The 14,679-nt window shown below is 48.9% G+C and overlaps 1 protein-coding gene across 1 annotated transcript; it reads left to right on the top strand.

The window, feature by feature from the left end:
* Positions 1-323: 323 nt before the first annotated feature.
* LOC142774798 (uncharacterized) lies at positions 324-4,627 on the top strand. The gene is made up of 2 exons (XM_075875882.1): positions 324-1,451; positions 4,489-4,627. The coding sequence occupies exons 1-2, from the start codon at positions 641-643 to the stop codon at positions 4,494-4,496; spliced, it is 819 nt and encodes a 272-aa protein (XP_075731997.1). The 5' UTR covers positions 324-640; the 3' UTR covers positions 4,497-4,627.
* The last annotated feature ends 10,052 nt before the right edge of the window (positions 4,628-14,679 follow it).

The raw sequence follows: 14,679 nt of genomic DNA, 5'->3' as shown, positions 1-14,679 counted from the left end.
AGGGGTGTGTTGCCTCTGCCGGAGGGCACTAAAGGTCCAATCACCCAGCGTCGGCTCAACCCCCAGGATCCCCTTTTCCCCGGACACGGCATAGCCACGCACGGCTAGGCGTGGGATGGAGTCAAAACTACCCCGTTAGCTCGGGTCTGTGGTGTCGCTACACACCAAACGCCTACTTGCGCAGGCGCCTCTGCGGGTGTAAGACAATAGTAAAATCACGAGAAACAATGAAGTGTGAGTAATGCACAGTACCATAAAATAAAACCCTGCTCTCTAAGTTACCAATATGGCAGTTAGGTCATACATCCGAACTTCAAGAGTGTTGTGTAATACTACCCAAGATAGAGCGCGTGTCGTATATAAGATAAGATGCACATGGAAGTGTCTGGCTCTCTGACGTCACTGTTAAGTTCTTTGTTAGATATAAGACCGCCGCGGGTGTGCGGTGCGATTCTTTCCGTTGTATTGCTCGTTGAAATAAACATGTGTGTGTTGGCTAGTCGGCTCCCAAGTTGTGAAGACATAACAGTGGCGACGAGGATGGGATGATACTCGGGCACGTTAGCCGGGCCTCGGCGGTAGCTCACGTCACGGCACCAGTATTCTAGGAGCGGAAAGCGTCCTGGTGGATTACCACGACATGGCTTCCTTTGGCCGGTTTGAGCCGTTCACGGAAGAGGGAGACGAAGACTTCGACTCATATGCGGAACGCTTTGAACATTACGTCCGGGCGACCCAGGTCAGTGAAGACTTGAAGGTGTCAGTCTTTGTCACCGCCATTGGAAAACAGGCCTACCGCACGTTGAAGAATTTATTGGCCCCGACCAAGCCGGAAGAGAAAACGTACGACGAACTGCTCCAAATACTGAAAGGGCACTATTCCCCGAAGCCTTTGGTGATAGCGGAAAGATTCCGGTTCAACCGTCGGTCGCAGCGGGAAAATGAGTCAGTTGCCGCATTTGCGTTAGAATTAAAAAGGCTGGCTGGATCGTGCGAGTTCGGCCAATTCTTGGATGACGCCCTGCGGGATCGGTTCGTGGCCGGACTGAGAGATGAAACGGCACAAGCAGAGCTGCTTAAGAAGAGTACCCTGACGTTTCAAGCTGCCTATGACCTGGCGAAAAGTGGGGAACTCGCTCGCACAGAAACCAGAAAAATTCACCCCAAAGAACTCGGTGACGTGAACTTGGTGCGGCCACACCACCCCCAACGGTCCACAGGTACGAAAAGGGGCGTGAGCGGTAACGCGGAGCGGCATGCCGAGGCGACGGACTGTTCGCGTTGCGGAGCAGCGCATGACGCCACCACCTGCCCTTTTCGCAAATATCGATGTCGTGCCTGCAAAAAGGTGGGACACCTGGCAAGGGTCTGCAGAACAACGCCACGTTCGGTGCATTCTCTCATCGATGGTACTGGCTTAGAAGACTCTGGTGACTGGGACGATAAAAGTGGTGAGAACGAGGTCTTGCTTAGTCATATTTTTTCATGTCGGAGTAGTCACGGTGGCTACGCTGTGAAAGTTAAGATCGCAGGCAGGAATGTCACGATGCAGGTTGATACCGGAGCCTCTGTGTCTATTGTGCCAGAAAAAATGTACAGACAGTATTGGCCGAATGTACCCCTAGAAAGATGTAGTTTACGGTTAAAAACGTATGGCGGTTCCACACTAGCAGTTGCCGGAAAGTTGACGGTGCATGTAGAGCACGACGGGCAAACCGAGACCTTGCCGTTGATTGTAGTCCGGACGGAAAAAAATTGTGACACTTTGTTGTTGGGCCGCAACTGGCTAGAGGCTTTGAAGCTGAATTGGGCAAGCGTGTGTAATATCAACTTTGATAAAGCAAACACACATGATAGATCAGCCGCACTCATCGAAAAATTTTCGGAAGTGTTTAATCAATCACTAGGACTGATAGCTGACACGTCGGTCAAACTGGTGCTAAAAGACAGCTGTACGCCTGTTTTCTGCAAACATCGGCCTGTGCCATTCGCACTCCGGAACGCGGTAGCGTCGGAGTTGCAGTCGCTAGTGGAATCTGGAATACTGGTTCCAGTAAAACACAGTGAATGGGCAACGCCTCTAGTAGTTGTCCCCAAGGCAAACAACAAAGTGCGAATATGCGGAGACTACAAAGTGACCCTAAACCGTTGTCTGAGAACTGATTATTACCCTCTGCCAACAATGGAAGATACGTTTGTAGCGCTGCATGGATGCAAGTGGTTTACTGTCCTTGACCTGTCGACAGCGTACCAACAGTTGCAGCTGCACCCCGAGTCGCAACCCTTGGTCACTGTCAACACCCACCTAGGCCTTTTTCAATATACACGTATGCCGTACGGTATAACAAGTGCTCCATCCATTTTCCAAGCGGTAATGGATGATATGCTGAAGGGGTTGGACAGAGTGTCATGTTATCTTGATGATGTGTTAATAGCGGGGGAAACGATGGAAGAGTGTTATGATAGGGTGGAAGCTGTGCTGACAAGGTTCCAGGAACGAGGGGTGAAATTGCGGAAAGAAAAATGCAAGTTTTTTGAGAAGTCTGTGACTTATTTGGGGCACGTGATTGGGGAAAGCGGAATCCGCCCTTCAGAGGACAAGGTGCGTGCTATAAAAGAAGCACCGACTCCAAAGAACAAGAATGAGTTGAGGGCTTACCTAGGCTTGATAAATTTCTATGGGAAGTTCGTACCGAACATGTCAGCACAACTTAAGCCATTGCATGACTTGCTAGCTGTGAATGCCAAGTGGGAATGGACGGAGGTCGCCGAAAAAGCCTTCAAAGCATCCAAGAGCTGGTTGCTGAGCACGTCCGTACTCACCTACTATAACCCTTCAAGGGAGCTAGGGCTCGTTTGTGACGCATCTGCGTATGGTTTAGGCGCAGTCCTTTTTCACAAGGTAGGATCAGAAGAAAGGCCAATCGCTTTTGCCTCTAGAACGCTCACTAAAACAGAGCAGGCGTACGCCCATATCGAAAAAGAAGCACTGGCTGTCGTGTACGGGTTAAAGAAGTTTCACAAGTACCTTTTTGGGCGAAAATTTGTAATATACTCAGACCATCAGCCCTTGGCGGGATTATTGGGAGAGGATAGGCCGATTCCTGCGATGTCAGCGGCACGCGTGCAGCGATGGACTCTGCAAATTGCTGCGTATGAGTACAAATGGGTTTATCGCAAATCACGCGATATAGGCAATGCAGACGCACTATCGCGCCTGCCGCTTCGGAACTCTGATGACGTGTCGGAGTACATCGGCTTTTCGATGCTAGACGAGCTCCCACTCTCCGCAGAACACATCAGAAGGGAAACGAGAACAGACAGCCTGTTGTCAAAAGTGTTGTTTTACACGCAGAGCGGTTGGCCTTCAAAAGTGTCTGACGATGCACTGGCGCCCTATTTTGTGCGACGCCACGAGCTTTCTGTTGACAGAGAATGTGTGACGTGGGGAAACCGGGTGATAGTACCATTGTCTCTCCGCGACAAAGTGCTATCACTGTTGCACGAGGGCCATCCTGGAATGGCACGTATGAAAATGCTGTCTAGAAGCCACGTATGGTGGCCTCGCCTTACGCCGGATGTTGAGCAAAAAGTTAAAGAATGTGTAACATGCCAGTTGACGCAAAATGCGGCGCCCAAGGTTCCGGTGATGTCATGGGGAGTGGCGGGGCGCCGGTGGGAGCGTGTGCACTTAGATTTTGCGCATCGAGACCAGCATTGGTTCCTAGTACTTATTGATTCGTACTCCAAGTGGGTTGAAGTGTTTCTGATGAGGTCAACTAATAGCGAAAAGACAATAGAGAAATTGCGCACCGTATTTGCCGCGTACGGATTACCGGAAGAAGTGGTAACAGACAATGGGCCCCAATTTACTTCGGAACTTTTCGAGACGTTCATGAGTCGTAATGGCATCCGGCACACTAAATCGCCGCCTTATCACCCGGCATCGAATGGCAGCGCAGAGCGTTGTGTACAGACGTTAAAGAAAAATCTTCTTAAGCAGGTCATGGACGAGCAGAAGAATGGGCGGATGAAGTCTCTCCAGCAGCGGATCGACCAATTCCTATTCAATTATAGGAACACGCCAACAGGTGTTACTGAAGAGACGCCGGCCCAGCTGTTCTTATCGTGGAAACCTAGAACCAGGTTGAGCTTTCTCCATCCAGATATCGAGCAAAGGATGAAAGAAAAGCTAGAGCGAACAAGGCAGGCAGCCAATCGGCGACGTGGAGCTTGGAGAGACTTCGAGGAAGGGGAAGACGTCCTCGTACAAGGACTGCGCCCCGGGGAAGGAGAGTGGTTGAGCGGTAAGGTAAAAAAACGCGAGAGTTTAAGCACTTATGTGATAGGGATAGGGAACGAGGAGAGGTACGTGCATGTTGATCATATGAGACCACGAACATTCCAGGAGTGTTTCCCGCCTTCGGTTCAGGTGCCGTCTGCAAACTACGAACTTCCCGCATGCACCCAAGACGTTGTGCCTCGCAGGTCTTTAGGTGCCCCTGTACCCATCGAGGGCGCACGAGAGACGGCCGACCCCGATCAAGTCGAGGAGCAGGCAGAAGATACAAACAAAGAACCGGTCAACCTACCGGGCCCTTCATCTGCTGGTGGGGACTGCGGCGGGGGCGAGACTCAATCTTCCCCACCGGAACTTCCGGAACTTCGACGCAGCACCCGGCAAAGACGACCGCCGGATCGGTACTAAAAAAAAAAAAAAAAAAACACTTGGGGGGGGGGAAGGAGTGTTGTGTAATACTACCCAAGATAGAGCGCGTGTCGTATATAAGATAAGATGCACATGGAAGTGTCTGGCTCTCTGACGTCACTGTTAAGTTCTTTGTTAGATATAAGACCGCCGCGGGTGTGCGGTGCGATTCTTTCCGTTGTATTGCTCGTTGAAATAAACATGTGTGTGTTGGCTAGTCGGCTCCCAAGTTGTGAAGACATAACAAAGAGCTTCATTTTTTTCTCTTTCTTTAATAGATGCATTTTCTGCAGCAACGAGAAAATGCATTCTGGTCCTCATAAAGAATCTAATTATCTGATTTGTTACTTACAGTTTGTGGTGTTCAGAGCCGACCATTTTAGCCTCTTCACAGAAAGGCAAGGGGTAAGGTCTATTATGCTGACACATTTAAACTTGTTAAAGCTGAAGCAATATGTGAATGCATCTTCCATAGCTTTGACCAGGTCTGTTAAGGACTGTGACGGGTACAGAAGGCATGATTCTGCTGGAAGCAAGCGGGAATTCTCAGAGTGAAGCAAGAACCTGCTACATTCTTTGCACTTTGTCTTTTTCGCCATCTTTCGGGCCACAAAGCCACTGACGTATTAAGTGATCCGGGAGTCACTTTTGCGTCCAATGAGATCAGTATGGTCAGCAAGGGCTTCACAAGCAACAAGCCTTTCATCAACGTCATTGAGGTGCCCCACATCTAGAAGCTCATCCAGCTTATTCTGCAATTTTGTTGAATTAGTGTGGATGCGCGGACATATAGGGCTGCTCAGGAATCCAGAAGGTATGTTTTCACTGGAGGGTGACTGTGCCAAGCTGTAAAAAATTGCCCGCAGCTTCCCTCGGGGGAACACTGAGGAGGATGCGGACCATATAATTGGTTAATGGGGTGTTAAAGTGCGACTTACTTGGGTCGATGGCTAAATTGGTTAACGTGGTTGTAGGAGGGGGTGTTAAATGAGTGAACACGTACACACGTATGCGAAAGGGCGGCGCTGGCCGAAGGGACGTCGATCATTGTGTTTGTGGATTCGTTGGAATTCATTTCACCGCGACCTTGGACGTCGACGCGCCGTACAAACCAACCGACGAGCGGCAACTGAGCGAGCGAGCGCCGACCTTGAGTATATATACAGCACGACGGCGCATGCACTGTCAGCTGTTGAATGTTCTCGAAGCGCGACGCCACATGCGCGTCCACTGGAGAATCAGGAGAATCGTAGATGTCGAACGCGGTGTGTAGAGGAGGAAGGGTGCACAGATGGTGGAGGAGTGAAGCGCACGCAGTGTGTAGAGGAGGAAGGGATGCACAGATGGTGGAAGAGTGGGCGACGGCGCGACGGCGCATGCGCGCGAGTCAGCTGTCGAATGTTTGAGAAGCGGTGCGGACGGCGCACTACAAGGCGCGAGTATAAGATGCTCCGCATCTAAAACTGAGGCAATTCACAGGGATCAAAAATTGTGTCGGCGAAGGGTGATCATTCGAGCCAGCTAGGCATTTGCTTCAGAATTCCAAAAAAAAAAAAGATTTTAAGCGCGTCTTGGCAAACGTGAGACGTCATCAAGTATTTATAGCCCAAGGTTTTTGCGACATAATGCCGGATGCAAAGGATGCTGGTTAGAGTGACGTGAAGGCCTTCCGCAGTTGATTCATTAAAAAACCCACCATCGTTTGGTACAGCTATTTCCCAAGTTGCTAAGAACTCGTTGATAGCATGCATGCAGCTACGGACAATTATTCTTTCGTCAAAATCAGCTTCGCACACAACGTACTTATTTTCCAGTGGTTTCTCAGTTCGAGGAATCACCCGCTCCCCGGCCTTGCACCGTTCATCATCGGCGGGAGCAGAGAAGAGAGACACTTCCCTTGTTTGCGGGCCGAAACATATGCCGCATTGCATCCAGGTGCAAAACAGGGTCATTGCTGCTTTCCTATCACTGTGACATGATAACATTGAGATGTATTGATCCTGAACAATTCAAAATAGGCAAAGCGCAGATGTTTCAATTTGCGAGCACACGAGAAAGCGACCAAAAGTGCCGTGCGGGCGGCTGGCGAGCGCTCTCGACCGATCACGGTGGCGACTTGCGTGCCGCTCCACGGTGAACTGAAATACCAGCACGCCTCTTTTCAAGGCGCGGCCGGGACGATGCTGACACCTCTCCTTCCACCATACCTGCGCTAGCGACTGTTCGCGCGAAGGCAATCTACGTCGCGTCGCTCGTCGCTGTCACGAGCATTTTCGCGGTTATGAGGTTTGGCTGTCACAGAAAGCTGCCGGCCGCACTAAGCCGGTACTTCTCCGGCTGATATGTAACAACACGCAATTTTCAGTTGGTAATTTGGTACGCCTTCGTGAGTGACTCCCTGGCATACGTTTTAAGCGGATTGCATTGGTATTTCTACGGGTGTTTTTATTTAATTGTCTGTATTGATATGACTGCATATATCTGCACACTCGCACGCCCACTGTTTACTGCCAGCGGAGGCCAGAAAAACGGTTGTCGCTCGCCATCGCCACTCCGTATATACATATCTGGCATTGATTGACCTTCCACTTACTTTAGGTACAGTTTAGGTAACAGTTAGAAATATTGCGAAGCTCAAATGCAGAAACTTCATCGCAACTTAGCTCCTTCGAAAGCAGCCTTACCTAGTGTCCCGTCCCAGCGAGGCCTATCATGCCGCCCGCGTCGGTGTACCTGCTTCCGGCACAATTCTAAAGTGTAAGAATGGCTTTAAAGTACAGTTTAGACATCCCTGAGCCTAAATCAGCCATTTATCGGCGTGTGTGGGGCCCGCACAAGGAGCGGCGACGATCGATGTGTTGTGCTTTCAGCAACGTAGGCTGTCACCGAAAGCTTCGTTCTGAGCGCAGGAGCCCGTACTTCTCTGACTCGTACGTAAGAACACGCAATTTTGAGTTGGCAATTTGGTACGCGTTAGTGAACTAACATACTGGCATACTTTTTCAGCAAATTGCATTAGTAATTTCTTCGGCGGTTTCTTAGTTGCAGGTATCGATATAACTGCAAATATGTAATCTGGCACGCTAGATGTGTACTGCTACATCGTAACTTGCGCGAAAGAAATATACTCAATATTCGCTCGTGTGCGTGGATATCTACCAAACAAGACATGTAAGTCATCTGCACTTGTTGACCAGTAGCAAGTGCTAGAAACGACTATCAAAGGAAAAAAAAAGACTATCGGCCGCAACAGCTGACAATCTGTGGCTGCTCCTCCAGTCACTTTGAGATTTTTCAGAGTTAAGATGTAGATGCTTCAATGAACTTGCTAGTAGCTGCTCTTGCTAGTAGCTGCTCGTCATTCGGTGCCCGGAAGCCGTTCATCACTGTCAAATAAAGACGCAATTGTTATTTCGAAAGAAACATCGTATCAGTCTTGACTGTGCGACTTGTAAACATGAAGTTGAACGGCGCGTTCTTCAGATAGTCTTTTTACAACTCCATAAGCACGTTCTGGCGTGGTGTAGCGTCTTTCTTTTCTTTAAATTGCGTAGCGTAGTGGTTAGCGTACTCGGTAGGAGATCAGGAGGTAGCGAGTTCAAACCCCGTCAAGTAGTGTTCTTCTCAATTTTTAATTTTTCAGTTTTTATTAAGAATGCGCGTTATTTTACATATATAGTTATTTATTTAGGGCAATTGGGCACCCCCATTTTATCCCTGGGAAGTCATTTTGCGGAAAGTACTGAGACGCTGCCGCTCCAGCGTCCCGTACCTGCGCTGGGAGGCGCTGGTACCAGCGCCATACTTGGCCCATAAGTAGGCATGGCACTGGACGCTGGTACTCAGTTGCGCTGGATTTTTCAACAGGGCTTGTAGGACTCCATGGTGGGTGGCTGGCGCCGCTGCCGAAAAGTAAACATTTACATGGCTAGTTCCTTTTTCCCACTCCCTGATTGCCCTCAGAAAAGAGGGCGCACCGATGAAGTTTTCCAGTTTTTTGGTCACCAGAGAGCATTTTTTCCCCGATCACATGTTATCCACGCTGACACACCCGGCAAACCAGTGCGAACACTCTCACCTTATCTAGTTTCAAAGTCTTTGACGGAAATCTTTGGCCCAGGATATAAAGCATCGAGAATGGCAAATGGTGACCTCCTGTTGGAGCTTCGTGACCAGAAATAATATGAGAGACTGCCTAATCTAGTGAAATTTGGAGATACCAAATTAATTGTAACCCCACCGAACCATGAACACCTCCCGTGGCGTTATTTCAAATGATGACCTGTTAGGGCTGACGGAGGCTGAACTCCTGAAGGGTTTCAGTGAACAGAATGTCATCAACGTGAAACGAATTAGGATGAGGCGTGATGGCAAAGAAGTCCAGACTAAGCACCTGATACTTACCTTCAATTCAAGTGTACTGCCCGACTCCGCTGAGGCTTGGTTCATCAAGCTTCAAGTGACACCATATAAACCAAACCCTCTCCGATGTTTCAAATGCGAGCAGTTAAGCCACAGTTCACAGATCTGCCGAGGCCGGCTAACTTGCACGAAATGCAGTGCTGAAGAAGACACTTCTGATGCCTGTGAAAACTCTCTTCACTGTGCGAACTGTAATGGGGAGCATGCCACGTACTCGCGGTCATGCCCATGCTAGAAAAAAGAAAAGTAAATTGTCAGAAGTAAAGTAAAACAAAACATTTCATTAAGGGAGGCACGAAGGCAGGTTTCCTACCTACCAGAAACTAGCTTTGCCGAAGTGGCGCGTCAGGGGGCAGCGCCACGGCCTCCGGCGGCTGTGTGGCTTATGCGTAGTGAGCCAGTGGTGACACCATCCGCCCCCTCGGCGGTTGCAGCCAGTGCTGCTCCGCCATCCAAGAAGGACCCACCAACCTCCGGGCTGGGGGCCGTGAAGGTCTCGTGTTTTGAGGCAAGGCCCTCAAAACAAACGCAGCGCTCGCAAGAGCGCGTGTCCAGCGCCTCGCAAGAGGCAATGGACATAACACTGAGCGTGAGGGCGCAGCCAGCGCCTAAGTATCGGCGGGACTCCGTCGACCGATCCAAAAAAGATAAATCTCGTGTCAAGGCCCCTGGAAAGGGTCCGTGAACTAACTTTCCATTCTTGAGCACACAGCACAAATCACACCTAAAACGGACACACAGATGTTACAGTGGAATGTGAGAGGACTTCTCCATAACCTCAATGATATTAGAGACCCCGCAGGGGCGCCTGCGCAAGTAGCCGTTTGGTGTGTAGCGGCACCATGGACCTGAGCTAACGGGGGAGTTTCTACTCCCTCCCACGCCTAGCCGTGCGTGGCTTTGCCGTGTCCGGAGAAAAGGGGATCGTGGGGGTTGAGCCGACGCTGGGTGATTGGACCATTAAGGCCCCTCCCCCCCCCCCCCCCGGCAGAGGCAGCACGCCCCTTTGGCCCCGGCTTCACGTAGACGGCACCCCTGGGCTGACCCACCCGGGGGAAATCGGCAGTCGCCTTTTCCTATCTCTCTCTTCCTACATCTTCGTCTTTCTTACTTTTTTAGCTTTCCTGTCTATTTCTCTCTTCTGCTTACTTCCAATTTTCTCGGCGGCAAGGGTTAACCCTGTGCAAATAGCCTACGTTGGCCTAGGCGCATTGGGTTATAGCAGAGTTGTACGGCTGACTTTTGCAAGCGTTCAGCATCTGCAAACTTGCAGAGTCCCCTCGTTGGGATCCGTAGTGGGTGGCCGCCAACGCTGCTGAGCAACATACAATTAGCATGCACAAAGCATCCCCTTTACTTAGTGATCGTGTCTCCTCAAAGCGGGTACGCACCGAAGATATCAATTTTTTTCATCCGGCCAAGACAAATCTTTCCTCATTTCCACGTTATACACTGCGAAAAAACTAACACGCAAGCCAGAATTGTATCCCCCTTCGTAGTGGCTAGGTGTTTAACCGAAACTCTCAGTGCCGAGTACAAGGTTACCAAAATGGCCAGCGGAGATCTACTCCTTGAGATACGTGACAAAGACCAATTCGATAAACTGAACACCCTCACAACGTTTGGAGACACACCCATCAGTATTACACCACACACGTCCATGAACTCATCTGGCGGGGTCGTATCGGACGCAGATTTGCTTGACCCGACTGCAGCTGAACTTCTGGAAGGATGGAAGAGCCAGAACGTGACAAACGTACAGCGTATTAAGATGAGAAGAGATCAAAAGGAAATACCAACCAAACACTTAGTACTGACCTTTGCTTCGAGCGATTTGCCGGAAACCATTCAGACTGGGTATACAAAGACATCCATGAGGCCATATATTCCCAACCCCCGCCGTTGCTTCCAATGTCAGAGATATGGCCACGGCTCGCAAAGCTGTCGTGGCCGGAAAACTTGTGCTCTGTGTGGATTCGTGGGCCATGCGTCCGACAACTGCGAAGCACCTTCACACTGTGTGAACTGTGGCGGTAATCATGCCGCGTACTCACGTTCCTGTTCTTTCTGGAAAAAAGAAAAAGAGATCATCACTTTAAAGACAAAAGAAAACATTACAATTAAAGAAGCAAGAAAAAGAGTCTCGCCATTTTATGGCCCCACATATGCTGATGCGGCGCGCCAGGGGGAAGTGTCGCACCAGCCCTCGCCACTCCTTCGTCCTGCACAGAGCGAGCCATTGGCTGTGGCGCCTGCCCCGAAGGCGGCAGTAGTTGAGTCTACTCCGCCTGCTATTGAACAGAGACCAGAGACTCCAGGGTCTTTGGGTCTCAAGGCCTCACCTCGCCAGGCGAGGCCCAAGCATCGAGAAACCAGCTTGCATGAGCGGGCATCCAGTGCCTTCGAGGAGGCAATGGATACGGTGCCACCCGTGGTGCCATAAGAGCGGCGCGGCTCTCCGGAGCGCGCCAAGAGATCTAAAAAGCTCATAACAGGGCCTGATCATAGCCCTGTTATTTGAGCTCGACCTTTCAGCCTAAACAAGTCACTTCCTTAATGTACACGCAGCACTACTTTACTTACAATATGGAAACACAAATTATACATTAGAACGTCAGAGGAGTACTTAAAAACCTCGACGACGTCAAGAGCTTTTCTACAAACACTCACCTCAAGTGCTGTGTGTACCGCAAACACACCTAAAATCCTCCAATACAAATTTTTTACGTGCTTACGTCATGTACCGAAAGGACCGAGATGATGCTGTGGCGTCATCCGGTGGCGTAGCCATTATCATTAATTAAGAAGTAGCGTGTACACATTTACCACTCCAGACCTCCCTTGAGGCGGTGGCTGTTCGAGCGATGCTTTTAAACAAACTCGTCACCATCTGCTCTTGTATGTACATCGCCACCACCGTCTTGAAAGACGTGAATTTCAGTCTTCAACAGACGAACTGCCTGTACCTTATTTGCTTCTTTGGGACGTATTTCCACATAGTGGACTGTGGGGCGACTCTCGCAGTGATGCACCAGGTCATCTCATTGAACAATTTCTCTTCTCTTCCGGTGCCTGTTTGTTGAATAGGAAAGAGCCAACATACTATAACGTTGCCAACAAAACTTACTCGTCTATAGACCTCAGCATCTTATCACCTTCACTTCTACCCCTACTGAAATGGAAAATCATATACAATCCATATAGAAGTGACCATTTTCCTGTAGTGTAGAGTTCACAAACAACATATGAATGTCTTCTACATGTTCCCAAATGGCTGATAAACAAAGCAGACTGGGAATAGTTTCATAACGCTACACATTTAGGTTGGACAGACATATGCAGGGTAAACTTAGACGAAGCTGTGCAGTACTTCACAGCTTTTCTAACTGACGCAGCAGCCAAGTGCATACCGCAGACATCTGGAATTCCCGGCAAACGACACGTCCCATGGTGGAACACATAGTGTCCTAATGCGCGAAAGGAACAGAACAGGGCATAGAGGTTGCTTCGGAACTCACCAACAGCCGAAAATCTTGACACCTTGAAGAAAATCAAGTCTCAAGGCAGAGGAACGCGTTGGCAGGCCAGAAGAAAAAGCTGGCAGAAGTTTTTGTGAGGGATCAATTCATACACACAGGAGGCTAAAGTATGGAACATTGTCGGTAGAATATCAGGAAAACGAGTACACACACTTCCACACGTAAACACTCAGGGTGATACCTTGGGAGATCAGGCAAACTTTCTCGGTGCACACTTCGAACAGGTGTCCAGCTCGTCCCACAATACTGACACTTTCCAAAAATACAGAACAAGAATAGAAAAGCAGAAACTCGAACACAATTGCACTAGATACGAGGCACATAACCAAGCTTTCAGTCTAGCTGAGCTCCGAACATCTCTAAACTCCTGCAGTACTTCTGCCCCAGGTTCTGACCGTGTGGTGAATGAAATGTTAAAAACCCTACAAGTCGAAAGACGAAAAACCTTACTTTGTTTATACAATGCTATCTGGTTTTCTGGCACTATCCCTACCTCCTGGAAAGAGGCTATTATTATTCCCATTTTGAAAGAGGGCAAGGACTCTTCTTTAGCCTCGAGTTATAGGCCTATTGCACTTACAAGCTGCTTGTGCAAAGTCTTCGAAAAAATGATAAACTGCCGACTTGTACATTCTCTTGTAACAAACAATTCGCTCGACCCATTTCAGTGCGGGTTTCGAGAGAGTAGATCCACCACAGACCACCTTGTACGTATCGAGGCACAGATCAGAGACGTCTTTGTCCATAAACAATATTTTCTCTTTGTGTTCCTCGATAACAAAAAGGCTTATGATACAACATGGCGTTTTGGAATTCTAAGAGACCTGTCCCACCTTGGTGTGCGCGGAAGAATGTTTCACATAATCGAAGGGGACCTTTCAAACCAGACATTCCGTGTCCGTGTGAGCATTGTTCTCTCCTAAACATTTGTCCAGGAAACAGGCGTGCCACAAGTTGGTGTACTTAGTTGCACACATTTTATTATCAAAATGAATTATTTGATCTTGTCCGTCCTCCGCAATATGTTCTATTGTACATATGTCGACGACGTTCAGCTTGGCTTCAAGTCATGCAACTCGGCAATGTGTGAGCGGCAGGTTCAGCTGGGTTTAAACAAGGTCTCCAAATGGCAGATGAAAACGAATTTCGACTTAACCCACAAAAAAGCACGTGTGCCTTGTTCTCTCGAAAGAAAGGCATGCACTCGGAACCCGACATTAGACTGAACGGGCAACGTCTGTCTGTCAAAGCCGAACATAAATTCTTTGGCTTAAATTTGGACAACAGGTTGACCTTCGTACCGCACATCAAGTATTTAAAAACAGAATGTTTAAAAGCCATGAATGTTATAAAAGTGTTGTCACGTACTACTTGGGGTAGTGATAGGCAATGCCTCATGAATCGGTATCGAAGCCTCATTCGCAACCGCTTAGATTATGGGGCCGTTGTTTATCAGTCTGCAACTCAAAGTGCTTTGAAGATGCTGGACCCCGTGACCATTTGGGCATCTGCCTTTCTACGGGTGCTTTTCGCACCAGCCCTGTAGAAAGCCTTTACGTTGAGTCAAATGAATTGTCGCTTCATTTACAGAGAACTTACATGTCCTTTGTATATTTTCTTAAGGTGAAAGCAGACAAGAAGCACCCCTCATACTCTACTATTAATGATCTGTCGAGCTCCATTCTGTTTCAAAACAGGCCTTCGATGAGGCAGCCCTTCTCAGTTCGCCTGAAGGGTCTAGCTGAAGAATTTGGAGTGTCACTTAAACACAGTTTAATGGATCCTGTAGCATACCCGCCACCGTGGCAGTGGCAGATTATAGACTGCGATGTCTCTTTTTTAGAAGTTACAAAACATACACGTATTGCCCATATCCGAACATACTTTCTGAACTTCAACACAAATACACACGTCCTGAGTTTTTTACAGATGCCTCCAAGTCTAACTACTCTGTGTCCTACGCTGCTGTCAGCCCATCCTTTTCGGGTGCTGGCCCTCTACATCCAGGTA

Source organism: Rhipicephalus microplus, chromosome 10 (genome assembly GCF_043290135.1).
Source record: "Rhipicephalus microplus isolate Deutch F79 chromosome 10, USDA_Rmic, whole genome shotgun sequence".
NCBI lineage: Eukaryota > Metazoa > Arthropoda > Arachnida > Ixodida > Ixodidae > Rhipicephalus > Rhipicephalus microplus.
Note: the sequence above shows the minus strand (reverse complement) of the source record. Positions and strands in the feature narration are given on the sequence as shown.

Bases quoted from the DNA above. Each gene is read 5' to 3' on its own strand.
- LOC142774798 (XM_075875882.1), top strand. From the start codon at position 641: ATGGCTTCCTTTGGCCGGTTTGAGCCGTTCACGGAAGAGGGAGACGAA.